The sequence below is a fragment of the Leuciscus leuciscus genome (assembly GCF_965113295.1).
Source record: "Leuciscus leuciscus genome assembly, chromosome: 5".
Lineage (NCBI taxonomy): Eukaryota > Metazoa > Chordata > Actinopteri > Cypriniformes > Leuciscidae > Leuciscus > Leuciscus leuciscus.
The window spans coordinates 34,573,827-34,599,055 of NC_138729.1; the positions used below are offsets into that span (position 1 = coordinate 34,573,827).

General features: G+C 37.0%; 2 protein-coding genes across 4 annotated transcripts; both read right to left on the reverse strand.

Moving 5' to 3' along the window:
- Window positions 1-200: 200 nt before the first annotated feature.
- ruvbl2 (RuvB-like AAA ATPase 2) lies at window positions 201-12,464 on the reverse strand. The gene is made up of 15 exons (XM_082170664.1): window positions 12,385-12,464; window positions 11,640-11,694; window positions 11,345-11,400; window positions 11,100-11,241; window positions 10,813-10,942; window positions 10,372-10,438; window positions 8,547-8,653; window positions 5,889-5,982; window positions 5,664-5,787; window positions 5,427-5,521; window positions 4,663-4,781; window positions 4,450-4,569; window positions 1,265-1,394; window positions 1,045-1,159; window positions 201-525 (listed from the first exon to the last, which is right to left on the reverse strand). Exons 1-15 carry the CDS (start codon window positions 12,394-12,396, stop codon window positions 500-502), a joined length of 1,392 nt encoding a protein of 463 aa, XP_082026790.1. The 5' UTR covers window positions 12,397-12,464; the 3' UTR covers window positions 201-499.
- A 1,145-nt stretch (window positions 12,465-13,609) lies between these two features.
- Window positions 13,610-20,599, reverse strand: ftr83 (finTRIM family, member 83). 3 transcript variants are annotated; one of them, XM_082170649.1, is made up of 8 exons: window positions 19,942-20,599; window positions 19,041-19,136; window positions 18,523-18,756; window positions 17,996-18,155; window positions 17,703-17,759; window positions 16,319-16,384; window positions 15,128-15,229; window positions 14,410-14,548 (listed from the first exon to the last, which is right to left on the reverse strand). In XM_082170649.1, exons 1-7 carry the CDS (start codon window positions 20,524-20,526, stop codon window positions 15,171-15,173), a joined length of 1,257 nt encoding a protein of 418 aa, XP_082026775.1. In that variant the 5' UTR covers window positions 20,527-20,599; the 3' UTR covers window positions 14,410-14,548; window positions 15,128-15,170. The 3 variants fall into 3 exon arrangements, with proteins under 3 accessions (XP_082026773.1, XP_082026775.1, XP_082026774.1); XM_082170648.1 differs by having other exon boundaries at window positions 15,132-15,229; window positions 19,942-20,598; XM_082170647.1 differs by lacking the exon at window positions 15,128-15,229 and having other exon boundaries at window positions 13,610-14,548.
- Window positions 20,600-25,229: the final 4,630 nt, after the last annotated feature.

Sequence of the window (25,229 nt, forward strand, 5' to 3'; positions counted from 1 at the left end):
CTTGTAAAAAAGGGCATTATACCACCCCTTTAATGAATACTAAAATAATATATACATAATACTTAAACACTGCTTCTTCCATGAACATTAGGATCTATTCATGAATATTGCCTAAGCTCACAAACACTGTAGATTATTTATTTGTAGTTATCAAGATCAATGGTTTCAGGCTTATGAGGCCGCCTAATGACAGAGTATCATTATATTCATGGTCAAATAGTTTTTATTTCATCCTTTTGGTTGCCATGTCATAAAGCCAACAAGAAGAATTTTTTTTATTCAATGCAAAACATATAAAATCTAGCAATACCAAGTAACAAATGAAGAAAAAAAACTTGGAGGATGGAGAAAAGAAAAAAAAAACTTAAAAAAAGAAAAAAAAAAACCTTGAGAGCATGAACACACTCAATTGCATGAACACTTCTACAGCGGTCGCAAGGGACGAGGTCATAAAAGTAAATGGACTTCACAGGAGCATGCCCTTTCACAGTGTCTCTGATTAAGAGGTGTCCATCTGAGGGGATTCTGAAAAAAGAAATAGAAAGTGGAAGTTAATACATTTTAAAGTCAATTTTACACTTCAAAATTGTAAGCAATATAACACTCACACAATTGTGCTTTTTGCTGAAGAAATTAGGCTGACATTCAGTATGACAGCAAGACTGTGAGTGTGATATTGCTTTTATACAACACTTCTATAAAGAAGGTGACAGAGTAGCTTACATTTAAGATATAAATTGGCCATTTCATTATGGGTTTTTGTGGCTCCGCAAATAAAAAGATTTCCAAAAAAAGCCAAAGCAGGATTAATTGTGGAATGCAACACTAAGACAAAGTGGCATGAAAAGCCCTAGTGATGTTGGTCTGTATATTATCACTCTGGGAACACTGCTTCTTCAATCAAATAATGTACAGCTTCAAAATAACATTAAGCATGTGCTTGCTGGAGAAAAAGATTCATTGTGAAGATATGACATATGGGCCCTTGGGACCTTGCTGTAAGAACCCCAGGAATCAGGCAAGAAAAGCAGAGAAGAATCTCACGTGTTTCATTGAAGAGGAAGGAGTCCTGGTACTCTTTCATGTACTGTGAGGACCGGGACTCATCCAGGAAGAGAGAGTAGACCCTCTTAATGTCCTCCACTTGGACTTCAGTGCCCTGTGAGAAATAGCCAACCACGGTCAGACCAAAAAGGCTTGTTCACTACTTCTGTTATTATATTTTCTTGCAGCATTAGCCATGATATGTGCGTGATAGCATTACCCGGCGTTTGCGGCACACCAGGCCTGCAGTACTGATGAGCTGGATGGCGTAACGGAGGGAAGTCTCAAGGCCAATACGTGTTAAAACTGTGTGTGCCTCCTCACTGAGCTCGACATCCTCCTCCTCGCAGCTGAAACACGAAACACACGTGTGTAAGGTGAGCGGTGAGACAAAACTCTCAAGCCTAGATATATGATATGATAGGGCTGCATGATTAATCGATATAAAACCGAAATCGCGATTTGGCTTAGTTTGATTAGGAAATTGTAGAGGCATTTTAACATGCTATATAAAAATATCTGTGAGGTATTTTGAGCTAAAACTTCACATACACACTCTGGGGACATCAGAGATTTATTTTACATCTTGTGAAAAGGGCATTATACCACCCCTTTAAGCAAAACTTTCTTCAAAGGTTAAACCAACCTTTTATTTTGACGGGTTGCCGTGTAGACCTTTGAGTCTCTGTGTTTTTATGATATGACGATAGTTTTTCTCAAATCAAGCTAAAATGCTGCTGAAGTGACTCTCAGAGCGGCTGTGTAGATCAAGTTCATGCATTAATGTCCTCATATAGGCTTAAAACATTGCGAGCGTCATGCATGCTTCAATGTGTGCTATTCATTCACAGAGACACAGAACATGCATGATTCCTATTTAAATAGTCTTTATGCGGTTTAATATTCACAGACACTAGTCTATATCGCGATTTTAATTTAGTTTACTGACCTACTTTTCATCCAAGATCTGACTAATTCCACGTTATACAAATATATATATTTTTTTTTGGCCTGGATGCCTGGATTCCGTATCGCAGGAATGAAATCATATGGCCCTATGGTTGCCAACCAGCGTGAAACACGAAGAAGTAGTAGTCACCGTCACTTACTGATCCTGCATCAGTGATACTTATCAGTTATATTTCCAATTTGAGCTTGAGCTTTAGAAATGCTTGGGAAAATGTAGCTTGTGTGGACGCTACCGCACTACTAGTGTTGTTTTTGGCGGCCTGTTTTCATTTTAGTTTTAGTCTAGTCTTTGTGTCAAGCTGTCGTTTTAGTTTTTATTAGTTTTAGTCACGTTCATACTCTTTTTAGTCTAGTCAAGTTTTAGTCGACGAAAACTGATGACATTTTAGTCTAGTTTTAGTCAATGAAAATTGTATTTTAGTCTCTTTTTAGTAATGCAATTCTATTTAACCCAGTCAATATAGAATTTCAAACAAGGTTATCTTATTATATTTAGGGCTGTGACGGTGGCAGTTTTTTTTTACCACCGCGGTAATGGACCAACTACCGGCGGTGGTTGGGGTGTTATTTAAAAAAAAATAAAAAAAATAACTCGTTTTATATTTCCACACAAAGACGCGTGATATAGCCTATACTCTGCGCTCTGAGAGGGATATGGGACACGAGCAGGAAAGAGACCATCGATCTCTTTATGATATCTTCGTGTTTTCTACTTGATGTAAATTGGTCTGAAGAGCGAATTTTATCCTCCACAAGGGCAAAATATTTAGGCTATATGTTTGAGATTGCGCTACCAGAGAAAGTGAAACAAAAAAATCACCCGCGCGTGTGAAACGCGCTTTACAACTAAACTTGTCGCGCCCTATGTCTAATATAACAAGCACAAACGTGTTAAAAAGAATTTGACATGCAAGTTCAAATGTAGGCTATCTGTCCTACAGTGTTTTTCTACTTTACCACAGTAAAGAATACGAATAGGCCTAATTAAAAGCGAACCAATGAAGAAATGTTTATAATCCCTTTAGAAAATGGGTGAGACGTGAGTGAAGATTTGGGAAAAGAAACAAGAGATTCCATGCAGGGATGAGTCATGAATTTTGGATATTCGATTAGTTTATTTAATTATAGAATATCGAATAGGTGGTGCGATTATTCTCTAAAATAAAATCTCCATGTTCTGGTGCTGATGTGGTGACGAGTTCATGTAACCAGAGGGTGACGCTGCCAATAACATACAGCTGTCACAAAGAACCGGCAAAAGTAATGATTATGAATGTGTCAAATATATCAATGAGACATTTTAATAAAATAACTAATGGAGTAATATTGTTAAATTCGCTGATAATCGGGTGACCAGATCGCAAACCAGAATTTAAAGCCGACAAAGCTATGGGTTCGCGCACAACTCCCTCATTCGTCGTGACGTTATAACATTTCGTCTCGTCTCGTTTTGGTCAACGAAAATGAAGAAACATTTTAGCATAGTTTTTATTTTGTAAACCACATTTAGTCTCGTTTTTATTCGTCAACGATATTGTATTATACATGTATTTTAGTCATCGTCACATGACCAGCATTTACGTCTCGTCTCGTTTTCGTCAGGTGATAACGGTTCGTTGCCGACAATATTTCGTCATAATTTTCGATGACGAAAGCAACACTACGCACTACTTGATCAAAAGAAGAGTTTCGCTACTGAAAATCTATTTGATTCAGAAAACAGCGACGCTACCACCACGCTACAGAGAAATGTAGTTAAACTAGTAGCGTCACTACTTGTGGCGACGCTAATGCCCAACACTGAATATATGCACAGCGTTTCATAATGGGAGCAGCAGTATGATCAGAGCATCTCGATCTCTGCAAGCGCTTTGAGTTTGAGTCACTTATGATGTGCATTTGAAAAGCAAACTGAGCAAAACATTACATTACATTAGTAATGTTCGCACCACCTTATTTTGGGCAAAAATCTTAAAATAATACTTCTCTCTAAAGAAATTTGAAGTAAACATAATAATCCAAAATATATTTTTTCTCCAGTGTACTGTACTGAAAAGTTCCTTTCTAATGAGTCATAGGCATAGCTTAAAGACCACCAACATGTTTAACCCATAAAATTAAGGTTTTCTGTAACCTTTTTTAATTGTTATATTATTATACTCATTCTTAAATATTGTATGTTTTACTTTAATAACCAAATAGTGTTATTACAATAGTAATAATTCTTATTTTGTTTCATATTTTTATTTAGTAATCATTGATATTCAAGCACAACATTTTGGGCCAAACTGTGCAGCCCTACAAGCAGGCACAACAAACTTGGACTTGCTTTTTTTTTGTTTTGTTTTTTGTTAATCATCACAATTTTAACAAGCAAAAACACAGTTTTCCCCAAATCGTGCCGCCCTACAATATGACCGTGGAAAGTTCTCTCACCGAATCTTAAGGATCTGTCTGGTCTCTTTCTCGGTGTAGGGAGTGGTAGCAATGATCAGCAGACGGTCAAGCATGTCAATGGGAATACCATGAGGACTCTGGTAATTGGTGCCTCTAATACTGTAAAAATTAAACAACAGTGAATGAGAAGACATGATCCACAATATCATCATGTATTAATGGTAGTTATTGATGCTGTGTTTGTGTGTATACCGGGTGATGCCTCGATTAGTGGCCATGACGAGTACAGGTGAAAGATCACTCTCTAGGGCTCGATTCAGAAAAGAAAAGCATTCTATGTCCAACATGTGGACCTCATCAATGAAGAGAACCTGCAACCACAAAAAAAAAAAACACTCAACAACAAAACAATGCATTTCCATTGCAGGCATAAATTATCTCTATAGAATGGTGCTACCTCAAAATAACAAACCCATTTCAAAACATCATGGATATAAGATGGCAATAAAAAGGTTTAATTTAGGGTAGACTTGAAATACACAAATGAAAATATTTCTTCGTTACAACATTCTGGTGGCTAGTTTAAAATCTTCAGGCATTGAAGCCTCAGAAAAGAAAAATGTAAATATTTGTACCCTTAAAAAATATGATTCACATCATACAAGAATCATACAAATTATTATTTGTATTTTATGAGGAATTGCTTCAATGGATGGAATATATGGAGCAAATGGTGCATAGAGATTTTTATGCAGTTTTTTCATGCACTATATATAAAATATTATTTAATACCTACATTTTGGAGGCAATTCTACAACATTTCATTGATTAAAAAACTAGGTGGTTTTTTATTTGTAAATTAAAGAAAATGGAATCATTTTTCAAAAAAACATGCAGGGTTAAATTAAAGTCTGTACTCTTACGTTTTTTCTTAAAAAACAGTCAATGGTTGGACGATTAAAAAAGGCTAAAGTAAAGCCCTAAAAGGGCTGGTTCCTCCGTCTTATTTGTCTTACCCCAGGAATTATCTCAGCTTTGCCTTCTTCTCTCCACTCGGACACTTTAGCATTGATCTGCTCCCGAACCTCTGACTTAATCTCTCCTGTGTCACCTGCAGAAGAGACAATCAAACATAAAATACAGCAAACACACAAAAATCTACAGAGCCATTTCATTCTGAAAAAATAATCAAGGATTAGTTTCACTGAGCATGTCATTATCTAGTTTGTCAGTTTTAAAAAGCTGTGACAAACCTGAAAATAAGGCCAGGAATCCCTGAGTGCGGCTGTTAATGACGTCAATTTCATGAAGAGAGACGGTGTGAACCACCTCCTTCCGTTTCTGCAGTTCTCCCTCTGGACATTGCACAAACTGGGTCTGAAATAAACAGCAACAGTATATATTTAAAAAAAAAAAACTCACGAAAATGTTTTCATTGATTGATGGATTCATTTCACAGACGAAGAGAGAATGTGTACCTGTGACCCCATGGCGTCGTAATCTCTTGCTCGAGTAAAAGACCTTCCCAGCTTGCTAATCTTTCCTGTGGCTTTATCAATGGTGATCACATCTCTGTAGAATATGAAATATAACAATGTGCCAGTTCTTACACAGCTTAAGGAGCCTTTGAATGACTTATACGCATGGGTAATCTGTTATCAACATTATATAATTAATAATCATAACATGTACTATTAATAATAATAAAAAATGATTACTACTACTAACAATAATAACATTACTAATACTATTAATAATGGTAATAATGCAACAACTCCAGGGCTCACTACTGGAATCCAGATAAGACCAAACCTCAGGGGCCTCATTTATAACCATTGTGTATGCACAAAACAGGCCCTGAAAGAGGTGTAAGCCACTTCCAACCCATAAGTTGTTTATCAAAACAAACTTGACGGGAAAATGTGCACACCTGCTCGCAAGCTGAGGGACTGACGGCAGATGAAGAAAAAACACTTTAAATCTTCCTTATGAGTCCTAATCATAAATACAATGATGTAATGTTCACAATAACAGTTTAAATAAATAAAATAATGATTTAAACTATGTTTTACATCTGATATACACATTTAGATTAAGGCCCAATCCCAATTCTATTTTATACCCCTTCGCCTACCCCTAACCCTTGCCCCTTGAAACAGAGTGTCAAGGCGTAGGGGTGAAAATATTCCCCTAAGAAATGGGACACCACTACTACACCGTTACATGTCATTATACATCGTCGCTAGCGCCTACGTCACAGGAGATGCGCCAATGTTTATTACAAACTTCCAAGATGCCGTCGTCAACTGTAGTCTTGCGTGAGTTACAGCTATTTTTTGTATTTTTCTTCTGAAGTTTGCAGAAAATAACGAAGATGACGATATCTTCGACGCCTAAAAGCTGCGTTCACACCAAACGCGAATAGAGCGTCTGGCGCGAGTGATTTCAATGTTAAAAGACGCGTTTACACGCGTCTGGAGGTCTTGCGGCGCGAATGAGGCGTTTAGTGCGGCGCGGTGGACGCGAATTCACCTCATTCGCGCGTCCACTTCGCTTCAAACTTTTGCTTTTTACACGCGTCATATTGTTAACGAACTTTAACGATTTTTTTGCAACTGTTTCTTTGAAGAACATGACCGTAAATATGAACACAAGATTGAATGTGACAAAGAAAATGATTATTGGCAGTCATGTTGCCTCTGTAGCCGGTGTATGCAGGTACATTTCTCATACCCCTTCGTTTGAAGTGTGGTCCCGAAAAAAGTTAAACTACGCGTTGTAAGCTCCATATATGGTTATTTCGGGGAGGAGATGGGGTGGAGACGCAAGTGCGCAAAATCTTCCGCTGGCTGGGATTTATAAAGGGAATGTGGAGCAGGTTCTGGCGTACGCACGCTTTTATAAGTCTGAATATTTTTTGCCTTTCGGGTGCACGTACACTTTTAGTAAGGATCCTACGCACAGTTTTATAAATGAGACCCCAGGGGTTCTTCTGCGCAGAATTCACTTTATAAATCCCAGTCAGCGGAAGATTGTGCGCACATGCGTCTCCACCCCGAAATAACCATATATGGAGCTTACAACGCCTAGTTTTGCTATGCAGATCCTCATCTGCATATCATTTGCATATTATTATTCATCCACGTGATAACGTTTAACGGTACAAGACACATTACATTAATAAAAATCAAGTAGTTGCCTATCCTTGCCTTGTTTTTGAATACATAAATCAAATAGTGTAAAATACATTTCAGAGAAAGTTTTCTCAATCTTTTCCACAGGCCGAATTGTATTTTTAATTGATTTATATTTTTTATGGAAACAGATAGGCCTTGGGCATTATTTGTACGAAACTATTTTCTCAAACAATCTGGTATTATCATGATAAGCAATTATCTCTGTGGTTAAAACATTAAAACACAGCACGCCACAGGAAGTGTTCAAAAACATCGCATCCACAACAATATTTCTATTGATTGAATTTGAATATAAAAAATGTTGTAACTTCTCAGTAATGATTTCATGTTTAAGTGTTTAACTCCATTAATTTGAATGGCATATTTAATCTAAATGTTTATATCAGAAGTAAAACATAGTTTAAATCATTATTTTATTTATTTAAACTGTTATTTGCGTCAGTTTCACCAAACGGCCCAACGCGCTCGCTGGCGCGGACATTTAAGAAGGGATGGATATTTGCTTCAAGTGACAGGCTTGGTGAGTGAAATTATATTTGTATTATCTTTCTGTATGTTTAATTTTCTTTAGATTTTTTTCTGTCTAAAAGTGACCAAAAAGACACTTAACTCCAGCTCACCATCGGTGTCGCCAAACTGGTCCATCTCCAAAACGTTCGTACGCATGGGTCAGAGTTTGCGTGCAGGTGCGCACATTTTCCCGTCAAGTTTGTTTTTATAAATCACAACTTATGCGTCGGAAGTTGCACATTTTCAGCCCCGTTTTGTGCGTACGCCACGTTTATAAATGAGGCCCCAGGTGTTTCGGTGGTTAAAGTTACAAACACGATTAATACATTTTGTAGGAGGAGCTGGATGGCAGTCCAGTCTGCTCCATTTGTGTGTGTCTGATCCATTGAGGATTTTTGAGGACATTTTTCAGTTTTATAATCTACATACCCAGCTTGTACTCTCTCTTTACTGAGGCTCTCGATCATTTTGGTCCCCAGGTCATAGATGGTTTCCATCTCTGTCGTCTTCAGCGTGAGTTTACCCACTTTTGCACCCTTAACACAAATACAGAAAGGAGAGGAGATGATTCACATCTAACTGAGTTCACTTAGGGACATGTCCTAGCTTCTATGCAAGCATAGTCACATTGAGCACTAATATAAGCCCTACACTCAACTTATCACGGTAGCTGAAAACTCATTTCTCACTTTCATAATAACAAAAAGTTCATTTCCCACTGAAGAATGATAAACATCTTTAATAATGCTTTCCACCAAATAGGTGAATTGAATTAGAGTGCATTAAGGAAAGTGTGTTGCATGGTGAAATTCTTATTTGCTTCGGCTTCTCAAGGTATTTAAAAATGTTACAGTCACAATGACAATTCTTATTTTTTTATGGAAAACTGCAGTATTTATTATTAATTAAGCGTGCATATTATTCTTCATAACCACATAATTATTCATCATTATTCTTTATAATCTTTAATCAAAAACATTACTGTGCCAGCCTCTCACAACATTATCTCTTCTCCACAATGGCTGAGCAATATTCTCTCCCCTTAAGAAACCTGTCACTCACATGAAATATAGCAATTATCAAACAACAACGATCCAATCACTTCTTGATGGACAATATAAAGTCCCACCCTACATTTTCTTGTTCATGTCATTTTACTCAAATATATATGTAACCACAGGGAAGAAAAACTATCAAGATATTCTGTTTAATGCTGACTTTAACCTCTTTATTATTTAGAGTTAGGGGTGGGGGATATGGCAAAAATATCATATCATGATTTTTTTCAGGAAAATCATGACTCACGATTTTATCACGATTCTTTTTCATGTTGGTTTTACTATTTTGCAAGTAACTGAGCATTACAGCCAAACTGATGTCCCTATTTTAAAAACAAAGCCTTAGGTAACAAAATATAAAATAAAGAATGGCAAAAAAGGCGGCCATAGTACGCAAGTCGACTTGTGCCAAAAGAGTAACACTTGACAATGTATGACGTAGGAGTACTGTAAGCTTTGACGCCTTTCGCGGTTCAAACAAACAGAGCTGAGCAACCGCGTTCGTCATTATATTGTGGGTCAAGTTCAAGGGTTATGGTGTAAGTCGACTTGCGTACAGCCATCTGCAGAAAGCTAGTTATTTTAGTCGATAAAGTTTTAAATATGGATATTTTTCTTACACGAACGCATTGCTTCACTTCAGAGGGCCTTTTTTAACCCGACAGAGCCGTGTGGAGCACTTTAATCATGGATGGATGCGCTTTGACGGACTTCCAAAAAAATTATCCATTGACTCCCATTATAAAGCTTGGAAGAGCCAGGACACTTTTTTATATAACTACGATTGTATTCGTCTGAAAGAAGAATGTCACATACACCTAGGATGGCTTCAGGGTGAGTAAATCATGGGCTAATTTAAATTTTTGAGTGAACCATCCCTTTAACATGTGATGTGAACGTATGTCGCATTGTAGAGTGTGTTGAGACGAAATGAGGCCTCAGAACTGAACTGACAGAATGCACTGTAGCACGAATACTATGATATTTCTTCAAAAGCGGATCGTGGAGACATTTTAATTGTCCACGATCAAAAATCGTGATATCGCACACCCCTATTTAGAGTCTCAAAAATTATGCTATTCTCTTAATGATTTTAAGCATTTGAGATGAGTCTGGTGCTGAAAAAACAATGGTAACAAAATAGAGAGGTTAATTCAGTGAAACTGATTAATGGAGGGAGAAGAGCACAGACTCACAGTTCCTGTAGCCGGTCTGTCGATCTGAATCTCTACCACCTCACCTTCAATGATCTCAGTCTCCTCTCTGCCAGACAACAAACATAGAACATAAGCAGGCATGCCATACTTTTTGAAGTATTAAACAAACTTTATGCTAGAACTATAAAAAAAATATATATATATATATTATTATTTATATATATATATAAGTATAATGAATCTAAATTCCAAAAAATTAACATCCATTCATTTAAATAATGACACCGTTTGATTATGATTATGGCTATTTCTAATACAACGAAAGAGATATATATATATATATATATTCCTTCAAATCCATAGACAGCCCATTGCCCTCTATCTTTGATGGATCATAATGACAAAGTGACAACAAGCATATTAATATGTGTGGAGGTTGGTGACTTCATCCTGCTTCACCATTCATTCGGCCTCACTTACTTTATCCTCACTCCTATGGCTTTGCGGAAGGCCTGGCTCAGAGCCTCTGTCTTGCTCATCTCCAGAGAGAAAATCTCACTCCCGGCCATAGCAGTGAAAGGTGTGTCAGGGCCAAGTGACTGAGCAATACCTGTACAATAAACAGCTCTCAATCGTGAATAGGTCTTGTGCTGTTTACAGAGTTTGTTGTAATGTCACATGTTAGCATATAACATTTCATAATGGCTTTACAATATAAAAAGCAACATAATATTATATATGTGATTAATCATGATGCAAAAACTCACCCATAGCAATAGCCGTCTTGCCCGTTCCAGGTTGGCCAGCAATGAGGACTGCACGACCAGCAATTTGACCATCTTTGATCATTTCAAGGATCAGCCCAGCTGCCCTCCTAGATGCCAGCTGACCCACCATCCCCTGAGACACCTGGTGAGAGAGAGGTTCAGCATTTTGTTTTAAACATACTGTGAGCAATATTTAAGCCAACGACAAGCATGTTGGTAAATCAATCATATTTATTGAAAATTACCTGTCGTGCCTCCAAGGCATCATCCAACCCAAGGCCACGAATGTGAGAGTGTGCACCTGTAACAGAAGTCAACATTTATGGCATCTTTACTTCTGTACATTCATTCTGTAAGTAAACTGAGCCATTATATATATATAGCCTATATATGTGTATGTGTATATATATATATATATATATATATATATATATATATATGTGTGTGTGTGTGTGTGTGTGTGTGTGTGTGTGTGTGTGTGTGTGTGTGTGTGTGTGTGTTTTATGTTATTGTAATGGTGTAATTAATTAAGTTTCTCACCAATCCGCTCAATGCGAGTGATGTCTCGCACCTCCGGAACCTTCGTGGCTGCAACCTTTTATAAATTAAAAAGGTAAACATAATTTACTAAATAATAAATATCAAGTTGTGTTTTAATGCTTCGTTGTGATATTTTCAATGTTTAATGCTTCGTTGGGAACTAATTTGAGCAGTAGACAACCGTTAAGCGCGTGCGTTGCCATAGTGACACAGGAGCGCAACACAGTTTCCAGATAGTTTAACTTTTAGACATGCGAAGTTGGTCAGTAAAGTGTAAACTGTACACATGCGGCATCGTAATTTTACTAACGTTACTGCGATGACAATTTGTGGCAAATGCGCTAATAATGCAGCATACATGCTGGAGTTTCACATTCCCAATAATAACAGTGGTATGGAGGCTAAGCAACCATAAACACAAGCTTTGGCCGCAGCCAAGAAAAATAACAGCAACTAAAAAAGATTTTCAATTTCTGGATTAAAGCCATTTTCATGAATGCACATCGAAATCTGAAAGCCCTGGATTATATCTGAATTATTATTGTAATAAATTGAAGCACATGTGCTAAAAAGCGGCAAGCTTACAGAAGTAAGTTACGTTAATAATAATATTATTCACAAAACATTCCAAGGCCTTAAAGACAGCACACAATATTGGTAAATACATATATTATATGATATTTATCCTAAGAGAATCGCGAATTTGTCAGTAATTCTAAAATAAAACGTTATATATTGGACTTGCCTGAGCTGCCATGTTTTCTCCCGTCAGGCGGTTGTGTTGAATGGGTGCGCAGTGGAAACCAGTCCGGGTGGAACACGTGACTTCGTGCTTGAGTTCTGGATGTGTGCATAACAGACGGGCTCTGGTACTAACTAGATAGCTTCAGCTTGTCACCAAGGTAAAATAAGCTTGTGAACAGGACTAGCCTTGGTAGCATCAGTAAGAATGGGCTGAACAAATAACATAAACAAATCAATAATGTTTTGTCATGTACACCATTATTTTCCAGCAGAAGAGTTGATTTATTTATGACTGTGTAGCTATTATTTCAGATTTCATTTGTTTTACAGAACTACTTTTAAAAACTTAATATATCATGGAAAAATAATTTTAGATGTGGGCAGATGTAAGCCTATAGTAAGAAATATGTAGAAATATAAACTAAAATTTAAAGTGTGTAATTTTTGTCAACACCTTGAGAAATAAAGTAGGAAGAAAAGGACAAGTTTAAATCTGAAACAAACCTGTTGAATACTTTTCTTTCTTTCTTTCTTTCTTTCTTTCTTTCTTTCTTTCTTTCTTTCTTTCTAGACTATCAGCAAGTAAATGTGAGTGGAAAGGGGAAAAAGCCCCAATGTTGAGGCAGATGTGATTGCAACCAGAAGAGGTCACTCTTGTGTTATGTCTGAGGTTACTTGTCATTAGGACCATGAGATCTGGCTCTGAGTCTGCTCCCTTTTGCTAAACTCGTTACTTCAGACTAACGTGCCATCCAGAAACTTGCGGTCTGCAAGTGAACGTCGTCTTGTGGTGCCATCTCAAAGAGGCACAAAATCTCTTTATCTGACCTTTTTCTGGTCTGTTCCATGTGGAATGAACTGCCCAACTCAACCAGAGCTGCTGAGTCCGTGACCATTTTCAAGAAACGGCTGAAGACGCATCTTTTTCGGCAACACTTGATCCATGTTAATACTAACACTTTATCTTCTATTCTATATCTATTATCTAAAAAATAAATACAAATACAAAAAGGACACGTACTGCGTTAGATTAAACTGGGAAGGGTCGTAGCACTTGCATATTGTTGTCCTATTGTTAGTTTAACTGCTTCTATTGTTCTCATTTGTAAGTCACTTTGGATAAAAGCGTCTGCTAAATGAATAATGTAAATACACTAAAATGTGTTTCTGTTGGCAGCATCTGTGCAACATTTTTCCAATATTTCAAATAAACAATTCAACAACAATTTAAATGAGACTTTTATTATGTTATCATTAATGCAGACAAAATGACCCACATAAATCAAACTTAAGATTTACTGTAAAAAGCTTTTTATGAGCCTGATTAACCTTCACACTCATTAAATCAGTACAATCACACAGATTTTACAGTTTCGGTGAGGGCTGAACTCTCAGAAAATGATCTATAAAATGTTTTACAAATTTTCTATATAATTCTATATAACTTTTATTTTTGTAATCCATACTTTATATAATCATATTCTTTGATATGTCAAAGATTAAAACATTCAGTCTGTGATCAGCTTCACCAGAAATTAATAAAAATAAACACACACACACACACACACACAAGCAATTAAAAAAAAAGAAGAAGAAAAAAAGAAAAAGAAATAATGCCCTCATATCCAGTTCAACCATTTACACCTGACAAATAGTAATAGCAGACTCATACCACACCCAGAAGCCAGGATATACCGGCTCACTGAAAGAGGCTTTAAACTGATGAATAAGTGACATAGACTCAGACACATTGTAGAATGAAAGAGTGCCTCCTGCACAGTCCAGGAACACCCCGATACGGGAAGAGTAGGGTGCGTTAATCTCAACCTGGTCTTTGTTGTGTCGGGCTGAGTAGCTGGAGTTGGAGCAGAAGAGACTCCAGGACTTGCGGTTGTAGCCGATACGAGCTGAGTCCCCATAACCTGTCCTCTTGATGCCTTTAAAGGTGACACCAATGGAAGCGCCCTCCCCGCTCCACTCCACCTCCCAGTAGTAAGCACCTCCTGAGAGAGTCTCTTTACACAGGACCTGGGGCAGGCAGTCAAATCTCTGGTTGCTGTCGTTGTAAGACTGAGGCTCTCTCTTTAATGCTGCTTTCCTGTTGTTTCGGGAGAGGTAGAGCTGTCTGTATGCTGTGTTGGGGTCGAGAGTTAGCTGGCAGGCGTCTTTAAAATAAACAAGATAGATGAGATATGATTAGGATTGGTTAATCAAAACTTTTACATTTTACATTTACATTGTGAATGTGAATGTGTAAAGACAAACAAAGTTTCGTTGAAATTATGAAGACACCCTCCCTTACAATGAATCTCTGCCCACTTTGCATGTATCTTGATCCATGTACATATTCTTTAAAAGCTACATTTTTGTTTGAGACTGGATCAAATAAGTGCCATAAGTGATTCTGTATGCATTACAAATACCAATGTGCATGGGTCAAGTTAAGACACACAAGAGACCACAAGTTTTATATATAGGCCTATAATTAATTGTAAAATGTAAAATAAATAAAAACACATCAATCATGTTAGTAGTGGTTAGCATCAAAGTTTTTTTTTTTAAAGAGAAACACAAAATGACAAGACGGACATCATTGCACGTTTATCTTAAGCTGTCCTAGGCTAGGATTCCTGATCTGGGAACAGTTTTGCAAATTATGTCTCCAAATATGAACAGATTGGAGCAAAACTGATCCTTGATCAGCTTTCCTGATGTAAGGTGATACATGCATGAGGACAAATCACCTGCCTATGGTTGAGTATAGTGGTTGAGTCTGCACATTGGCTCTCAGAGCTGGTTGGACATTTGGAGGTGGTTTCTGCCAGAGGTGCGTGAACGTCTCTGATCTAGAGGGCCGAGAGTGTCGATACACATTTAAGACACCCTATATATTCTATCAAACCATGAAACTTTGCATAATTACAAGTTGTCTTCTGACTTACTCTATCGCTCAAAAGGTTGGGGTTCGTAAGATTTTTATGAAAAAAAAGTCTCTTTTGCTCATGAAGGTTTCATTTATTTGATAAAAAATACAGCAAAAATTAATTATTGTGAAATATTATTAAAATGTACCACAACTGTTTTCTATTTTAATATATTTTTAAATGTAATTTATTCCTGATGGCAAAGCTGAATTTTCAACAGCATTACTCCAGTCTTCAGTGTCACATGATCCTTCAGAAATCATTCTTATATGCTGATTTGCTGCTCAAGAAATGTTTCTTATTATTACCATTGTAACATTGAATTATTGCTATTAGTATTATATTATTATTAGCTTGAAAACAATTGTCCTGCTTACATTTTTTCGGTAAACCATGATACTTTTTTTCAGATTTTTCTTGATAAACAGAAAGTTCAAAAGAACAGCATTTGTTTTCAATATAAATCTTTTGTGACATTATAAATGTCTTTATTGTCACATTTGATCAGTTTAATGCATCCTTGCTGTATGAAAGTATTAGTATATATTTTTTTTAAACATCGCAATGACCCCAAACATTTGAACAGTAGCGTATGTAGAATGTTTTTGTCCTCTAAAAGACCACAGCTGATTGTTCTTAGAAGAGAAGACGAAACGTCTAAAGGTTTGAAGGATGGCAGTTATCATGAATCACCCATACACCCACTCACTGAGCAGACTAAGCCTGTTCTTACAATATGCTTGGACAAAAACTCAGTATGTAAGGAATGATGTTAGACTACTCCCACTAGAGTTTGACATTTAACAGGACGGAAGCCAGCATGCTTTAATAGCACTTTATGCAAGATACTAAACATATAAAAAATTCTATAATATTTTGATTAATCATCACCAGAGGTGAGAATTCTGTTGACCTTGAACTTTATATCCTGTTCATGTTATCGCTACAACAACTTCCTCTGGTCTTGGGCATGCATGTAAAAAGGAAATCCTTGTATGAAAATAAACTTACACTGGAGGAGATCGTCCCTTGTCCGGGGAGTGTTGCTGGGGCTCTTGTACATGTCAACTACATCAGCTAGAGAAACAATTAAGAGAGTCAGAATGATGTCAAACATCTAATCATTTAATTCATCTGATAGCAAGCAAACAGATTATCTTGTATCATGTACCAGATCCAGGCCACATCTGGAACACGTGGATTCAATGCGTTCCAGATGTGGGCCGGATCTGGGCTGACACTATGTTGCTGTCTGGGATGTTGCTGACAAAAAGGAAGTACCTTTAGGTACTTTCTGAATGGCACTGTAGGTACTTTCACATTAATGATGATAAAACAATATGCTACTGTTCGGTAACACTTTATTTCGATAGTCCACTACTAACTAACTTTACAACTACATGTTAACCACCAAACATTAGAGTATTATGTTTGTAGACTGTCAGTGATTAATATCTGCTAACACTTTATTTTAATGTTTCCCCAACAGACATTCTACTATAAGTAACTTTGCAAGTGTACATCAACTTATTCTACTAACCCGAACCCTAACCTAACAGTGGACTAAAAGGATACTAAGGTCTACTAATACTAAAATGAGAGTAAGTTGGCATGCTGCAAAGTTACATAGAATATCTAAAGTGGACTATTGAAATAAAGTGTATCTAAGTTTGAGGTCTGTAATATTTTTTTAAAGAAATTAATACTTTTCAGCAAGGTTGCATTTAACTGATCAACAGTGACAGTAAAGACTTTTACATAAAGTATTTTACTTTTACAAAACAGCTCTATTTCGAATAAATGCTGGGGTTTTTTTTAACTTTCTACTTATCAAAGAATCCTGGGAAAAAATGTTTTATCGGTTTATCGATAACAAATGAAGTAGCACAAATGTTTTTGTTGATAATATTGATAATAACAATAAATATTTCTTGAGCACATATTCAGCATATTAGAATGATTTCTGAATGATCATGTGACACTGAAGACTGGAGTAATGATGCTGAAAATAACTGGAATAAGTTGCATTTTAAAATGTATTCAAATAGAAAATATTTTTAATCAAATAAATGCCAATACTTTCAAAAACATTAAAATTCCCCAAACTTTTGAACAGTAGGCTAGCTAGTGTATGTTCAATTAAATGAGAAATAAAAATATCCATGATGTGTATGCATATAAGAGATTAGCTAAGAAATATGTATTTTACTGTGATGTCGGTCTTAAGATCATTGTTTAGCAACCAGTCAACAATTTATTGGAGCCTAACACTGGCTTTTGACAAATGCCATTCAGATGTTGCAAAAAATAAATAAAAATGCCATTCCAAAATTCCTGCTATTTTGCACAAAGCAAACAGCAGGACAGCTAAGGTTTCACATTTTCATTTACTTACACTTTATAGTCTTTTTTTTCTTACGGTCCTCTAGCTGGCAGAATGGCATCTTGTTCACTGGGAGAGAATTGAGAGTTGTGAAGGAAGTCAGTTTAAAGATAACGAAGAACCATAATAAACGAGAGAGAGCGTGATTTGTTTAATCTCTCTCATGGGACAAAAAGAGACAGAGCATTTCAAAATGGGTACGAGACAACGGCTAATGAAACAATGATGTCTCTGAAATTTTGTAGGTACTAATTACATGATTGGATTACATTAGACAAAAAAAATCCTTTCAGACTGGACCATACCTGTTTTTGCCACCTTGACCAGCTCTTCATTGCTGAACTCACTTAGATGTTGTTTCATCTCAGAGACGGTCTTGGTTACAGGACCGAATGAGAAGTAAGGGTTCACAATAACAGAAGGCAGCTCCTCGGCATCAGTCTGGGCAATCAGCATATGGTAACTCTGCAACAACAAACAGAACAAATCTTAGTCTTATTTTTCCTACAATAAATTGTCCTGGGCTGCGTTTCTCAAAAGCATTGAGCTATGTTGACCGTGGAGATCATTAGTGTCAATGGTTCGACAATACAAGCACACTTATTTTCTCGCATACTAGTGGCTCTAGGAGAAGCAAATAATATTTTGCACAGTATTTCATTTCATTATCTGTGAAATATTAGAAAAACTAAACTAAGAACTAAATATTTGTACTTGTATGCAATAGATCCTGTGTGAAGTAACACAGTAACACATCTCTCCACATAATGTTTATTGCACTGCTTTAGCTCTGTGAATGTTTATTGTGTTCGGCAGACTGCGTCTCAGTCACCTGGATGAAATGGATGTGGTCCTCAGTGCGAGAGAGTTGTGTCAGCTCATCGTCTCTCCTCTTCAGGTCAGCAATTTCATGCCCCAGACGCTCCATGTGGCCCTCAGCAGTGTTAAGTGCAGCCTTCTTATTGGTCGAGATGAGTTTGATCATTTCCTGTTGCATTCTTTCAATGGAACGAAGCATGTCACCGAACAGCTTTTCACTCTCCTGCAAGGCCCGTTGTGCTGAACTCTGAAAGAACAATTGTAATCAGTATTCTATTTCTAGTTCTGCTTAATTTTCTTTCTTGGAAATTCATAACCCATATATTGTATACACTCATCTATTTACAAAACATTCCTGGTTCTTTCTGAAAACTCGTCACACCAGAGCAAAGTAGACCAATAAATATTTCTGCAACATATTCTTCCTTACCAGAGATATAATGTTGATCTTGTTGTGTTACCTTACATTTTTATGTATAATTTATTGTTTACATTTATTATTACACGTTTCTGTTAAATCTCCAGACAAACCTTAAGTGCATCCACTGCCTGTTTTAACTCTTCCATTTGCTTCACTCTGTCATGGATCTTCTCCTGGATTTCAGCTTGGGTGGCGCCCAACCGTTGCTACAGACGATTAAAAACAACAAATTCATGGCAATGAGGTGCTGACAAAGGAATGTTGTAAGTACAGCATCCTACCACACCTCAGCCACTTCCACATGACAATATATTCACTTTCGGATACTCTATTTAACTCTTTGTGTACTGAAAATGAAACATTCTCATCATCTTACTGCATTTTACAAATCACTTATATCATTAAAATGTAAACTAATGGGTGTGTTTACTAAAATTAAACTTGCTCCATTCTTTTGCATTTAAACCCAACTTTGGTTATAACTTTGGTTGGTAATGTGTGTGTAGAACAATTGTGTGTTTTCTTTACTGTTAATAATGAAACCCTTTCACACTAGTAAGCCTACTGTATAAAACATTGTAAATATATTTATTTTTTATTCCGTGTGTTATTTGCCTATTCTTTATTATTTGCGAAATTTCCTAGCAATTTCTGAGTGAAATTCTTTCAAGCCTACACCAAAGTTTTTTAAGAGTACAACAGCATAGACCATTTTCATATGTTTGTTTATCGGGGTTGGCTAATCTTATACTCAATCTAGCATATTCAAACATACTGTGAATGTAATTTTTTTTTGTTGTTGTTGTTTTTTGTTGTTGTTGAATGAATAGGTCCATTGTTGCATACAGGACGTGAAAGGTTAAACAGTCTTTCATGATGTTAGCTCTGATATCTACTTCAGTGATTATCACCAATTAATGTGTTGTCATAACAGCTTCACCAGCGTAATATTTCCAAAGGTAAAAATAGGATCATAATTGCACTTTTGTAATGCATATGATGGAATCTTACCTGCATTTCCGCCCTTTCCTGTTCAGCGGCCACCATGTCATGGCCCTTGTGCTCTTTCACGGTACACAACACACAGATACACATCTGGTCCGTTCGGCAATAAAGCTCTAGACCTTTCTGGTGCTGAGGGCAGATCTGACGATCCAGGTGTCCGATCTCATCGACCAACTTGTGTCGTTTGAAAGTGGATGATTCGTAATGGGGCTTCAGGTGCTTCTCGCAGTAGGAAGCAAGACACATCAGACAAGACTTGACAGCTTTGAGCTTCTTGCCAATGCAGATGTCACATCCCACGTCTTGAGGTCCAGCGTAGTTGTAGTCGGGGGCCGGAGGGGCTGGTGGGAAAGAGTCTGAATCCCTGTTTCTAAGGGATGACGACGAACTGCGTGATGACTGAAAGCGGCGTAGATTAGGCCTCTTGTTGTAGGCGACCCTGCACTGGGGACACAGGTATTGTCCAGTGTGGTCTGCATGGTCCCAGTAGGTATTGATACAGACGGAGCAGAAAATGTGACCGCATGGGATGGAAACTGGCTCCCTGAGATCTTCCTTGCAGAGGTAACAGAGCTCCTGGTCAAGCGACATGGTTAAATCCCCACAGATCTCAGAAGAGGAAATGTGCGTTAGAGTGCGAGACAGGAAAAGTGAGTCTAAAGTGCCACCACAGCAAGTTATATAGAGTAAACAGGGAGGGAGGCTAAACTGGTTATGCAGAAACCAGTAAATGAATGGGGGAGTGGCTGTGCCACAGGTGAAGAGGGTGATCGAGAGAAAGAAGAAACATGTATCATCAGATGTCAATGGAAATGATAACAGTGAAGAAGAGAAGCATGAATGAAATGTATGATCTCAGGGCATAAAATTGTTTAAAATTTGCTCTTGCATCACTTACACTTCTTGGACATGCATTTCTTTTATATTTGATAAAGCTTGTCTTGTGACTACTGCTTTTCGTGGTAAGCAACGATCCCATCGGTTGAGTGTTTATGGGCCGTTTTAGGGGCCTCATGCTGGCAGATATCTTAACGTTGGGTATGTGCTCCACTGCGGAGGAGATGCCTGATGGATGAGTGCTTACAGACCAAGCATACAGTGACCTTTGCCACACGCCATCAAAGCTGGAGGGTAATTTATTTGGAGGGAGGACGAGTATACTTTGGGTTTTTTTCCTCCTTAAAAGATTTTTGAGTAAGAGGAAAGTATGTTTTTTTTTTATTAAGAGTCCTTTAACCACCAAACATTTGAGTTGTGAATCTAAGTAGGTGAAAGCCGGCATAGTTGTAGCATGAGGAGAGTCACTGTCAGTGTAACCATTCAGAAATTAGTTACGTTGTGAATCATACATGACCACCATCCTCCTGAAGTGAATCTCTGTGAACGGATATAAAAGGACAAAAACACTTCTGAGATATAAGAATCAACATTTCACTTCTGTGCAGTCATTTGATTTTCAATCTTTCAGTTTAATGCCTGTTAAACCACTGAACTTGTATAATTTTAGTAATTACAGATTATCTTGATACAAAGCATCTACTCAAAACTTTTACATAAATGCTTCATGTCTGAGAAGGCAAGGAGGGTCGTAATTTCAAATTTACTTTCAGACCCCAAAGATGGGACACTAAATAGGCAGACCTTTTTTTCTAACTGTAAAAGGGACTCAAATACAGAAACACACTGTCTGTTAGGTTCTTATAATTCATTTTAATAGTAAATCCCATTTTAATGTATTTCTTTCATCATTTGTTCACAGTTTTAGATGTATTTTTTACCTTTTTGAATTAAATGCTTAAAATACAATAGGGTGAAGTTGAGGGAAGTGGGTGATGGTAGTTGATCTAAAAATAATTCTGAACAGGAAATAAATGCATGTATTTAAATTCAGTATGGTGAAGCTTGTATGACCAGCTTTCTTGTACTTAATTTACACAGTTCAGGGACAATTTGTAAATTTTAAAATAACTGCAGAAGTACAGATGAATTTGGGGAAATTATATCAAAGTTTGAGAAACACAACACAGTTACAGATGTTAAAGCAGAGAGTTACAACCATCCTCATTCTGGCAGTGAAACCCAACTGACATTTCAAATGTATTTAATAGCTTACTGCAGAAAAAGTACACAACATATCGTACATTTTTAAATGTACAGTAACAGCTCTAACTGAAACAGCAGCTGTGCTTTCTTCCAGCAACGGCGGATCCATTTTCCTAAGAAAAGGCGTTTATTCCTGTTGCTCAAAGAAGATGGAAATAAGTGTTTGTTTTAGATTAGCCTCTCTCATCTCTCTAGAGCATACATCCTCTGTACAGCACAGTCCACAAAGCTCCAGGAATCTCTGTTGCAAAACAGGAAGTGGAAGTGAGTTTTCCGTGACTCACATTCAGTGTGGTGAAAAGCTAATTAGAACATTTCTACTGGGATTGCAAATCCACCCCTATTTCTCACCAGCTCTGATTCATTTCTTTTGTTTTACCAATGGAATTTGCTTTTTTAAACATTAATTTATTCATGTTTAAAAAAAAATAATTATAGAAACCTACATAATTGCATAATATCCAAAATCAAGAACACAATCTCACAGATGTATGCCCATCTCAAACTAAACTCAAGATTCCTCTTACTTAAGATGGTTGTCGGCTTGTAAGTTCAGTAACGAGAGCAAAAATGTTGGCAGGAATGCACTCTGACCTGATAAGTGAGATAACAGCAAGTCAAGAGAGGCCTGCAAAGGTGAAAGTTTCCACTGTTCAAGAGAATATCCAGACTTCAGCAGGACATGCAGTCTGACAGTGCCGGAGAGTCTGCAGCCAATCTAATGATATGTCTCTGATTCCGGATCATCGTCTAGTCTGTAGTCATAGTTCTAAAGGTCTTCAGCTCAAAATAGTTGATCGAATTTGACCTTTATGACAGAGATAATTTGCAGTCTTAAAATAAAATAAAACAAAGTAAGAAATATTTAATTAATAGTTATGATGGGTCACATTGAGAATAGTGTTTCATATATTTCGATATAAAAAATAAAGAGCTTAAAATGCTTTTCTAATATAGTAAATTTTTTACGATAGCCAATAAACTCCTTGACCTAAATGGTATGCAGTGCGGTCAATGTGCTCTGTACTGCATCATGTAGAGTATTTATAGATGGCTGATCTTGTCTTTCCTGATCGCTCTGTAACTGAAACTGCCACAGTGACACGTTTGTAAAGAAACATGTCTGGCATATTTTCATGACAGTTTATCTTTCTGTCTCTCATATTTGTTGAGAAAGAGCTGCGTGTTCAGACTACATTTCACAAACCTTTTGTACATCAGCATATGTGATAAGATTTTTACAGCACGCAAAAGAAGAAAAATTATAATCATAACCAGACATTCTTCACAGTCGAGCAAAGGAAAAGAATTCACTGTAAACAGTGAACTTATATAAGGCTAAAAAATATTTTTTTAATGATTGCTTTCAATGCACAGGATTCACTTGTAAAGCTCCCTGCATGTGCTCTTTTGAAAGGTGGTATTCTTTTGTGGTTTTTGAGAATTCCGTTCTGCACAGCCTGTTCAATTTTACCTGGCAATACGCCAGATGAGCAGCCAAACACACACATTCACATACAGTGCACTTTGCTTTCAGCCAAGACTCACAAAGGTGACCATTGTTCATGGAAACACTTGTAAATACCTTGTTTCCACGCACTTTATGCACTGACCAATCAGATTGACATAGGCAACCCCTTGGTTTTTACAATAACAACACACACCTATGCAAGCTCACTCTGCACTTACTCTGTCACCCTCCATCGGGCACACTCCCCTTAATCAGGTAGTTTAATGAAACTTGTCCTTTGACCCTTAATATACACAAGGAAACAGGAGACCTCTGGCAGGCTTACTCAAGTATGCAGCTTCTTCAATAGGAAAATGGTCCCTCGTGAACCAACGTGAACTCAGTGGGGTCAGCATGAGGGTGTGGAGAACAATAAAGGTTGTGTTAAAGGAACTGATTTCTTTTGTATGGTTTACAACATTTCCTCTCTAAGAACTATGAAGACCATGAGAACAATATGAGGACCGACACTCCATGAATAGGCCCGTTCCTTCATTTTAAAATCATTACTTCATGCTGCAGTTGGAGAAACCTGCAAAAACTGATGTCAAATTTGCAATTAGAGGCCTAAACTAGCAGGCTAGCTGAGTTAATGAGTAATCGCAGCCTATACCTTGCACTGTAAATGGAATCTGTTTAACTCAGGGAAAAGGGGAAGAGAAACTGGCTTATCAGAGTGCAGTCCATATAAGGAGAGGGGTGAAACTATTCATGAAGTGATGCAAGATTTGTGTTTGGGGCAGAGCTGATGGCAGGACCTTGTGTAACCAATCAGCATGTAATACCACACCGGTTTCCGTGAGTGTGGCGTCACCTGGGCTCTGGCTGGACCAATGGCTTTCAGTCTTCATCTAAAGTATAAAAATACACAAAGTCAATAATTAAAAAGATATCAACCACAATGAAACTAACTCAACCTAAAGCATAAAGAACAGGGACCCATGCTCTCATCATATTATTGCACATTTTTCAAAATGTTCAAGTTCATTTCAATTACAGTTAATAAGATAACTTTAAATATTATGTCTTCAACCTTTATATTTATGTTCATGAAAAACTCTGTCACCTCTGGGACTTACAAAGAGTGCCTATATTATGTTAGTGGCAATTACCAGTGCAAATTAATCTAGTTGTGTGTCAAGGATAGTGCCAATGTGCAAATATTTGTAGCTAGGACAAACTATTTTGAAAATGTCAAGTGTTAGAGGTTTGAAATATTCTTAAAAAACAGAAATATTGTTCATTCTTTTTTCTGCCACACCCATCGAAAACAAACTGATGACATATTTTCAAGTATGCAACACCCAATCCAGTTCAACTGGCCTAAGTTCATACATTCAGATCAAACTCACCTCGTAGACTGACAGTTACTATTGTTTGTTTAGTGCAGTGAGCAGAGTAGCACATGCCTTTGTGTTGTGAAAAAGATAGTTTCAACGCAATATATTTTACAGTGGCAACTTTATATGTCAGATTATATACTGCTTAAAAAAGCCAGATAGGTGTGCTACAGAATGACACAAAATATATAAATAAAACCAAAAAAGCTCAATTTTAAATATTAAATCTATCAAATCCATTATTTATCTAAGCTCAGGTAGCAGTATTCAAACAAATAAGCATATCATTTAAAGAATGAAAGCAAGAGAGTATCCTAGACAATAAACAAACTATGTAACAT

Bases quoted from the DNA above. Each gene is read 5' to 3' on its own strand.
- ruvbl2 (XM_082170664.1), bottom strand. The intron at 5,522-5,663 runs GTTTGTCACAGC...TCTCTTCTGCAG, and splicing joins ATTCCTGGCCTTATTTTCAG to GTGACACAGGAGAGATTAAG. The intron at 4,570-4,662 runs GTATACACACAA...TAATTTTTACAG, and splicing joins ACTAATCGAGGCATCACCCG to TATTAGAGGCACCAATTACC.
- ftr83 (XM_082170647.1), bottom strand. From the start codon at position 20,526: ATGTCGCTTGACCAGGAGCTCTGTTACCTCTGCAAGGAAGATCTCAGG. The intron at 18,757-19,040 runs GTTTGTCTGGAG...TTGTTCTTTCAG, and splicing joins AGGCAGTGGATGCACTTAAG to AGTTCAGCACAACGGGCCTT. The intron at 17,760-17,995 runs GTATGGTCCAGT...ATTCTCTCCCAG, and splicing joins GGTCAAGGTGGCAAAAACAG to TGAACAAGATGCCATTCTGC.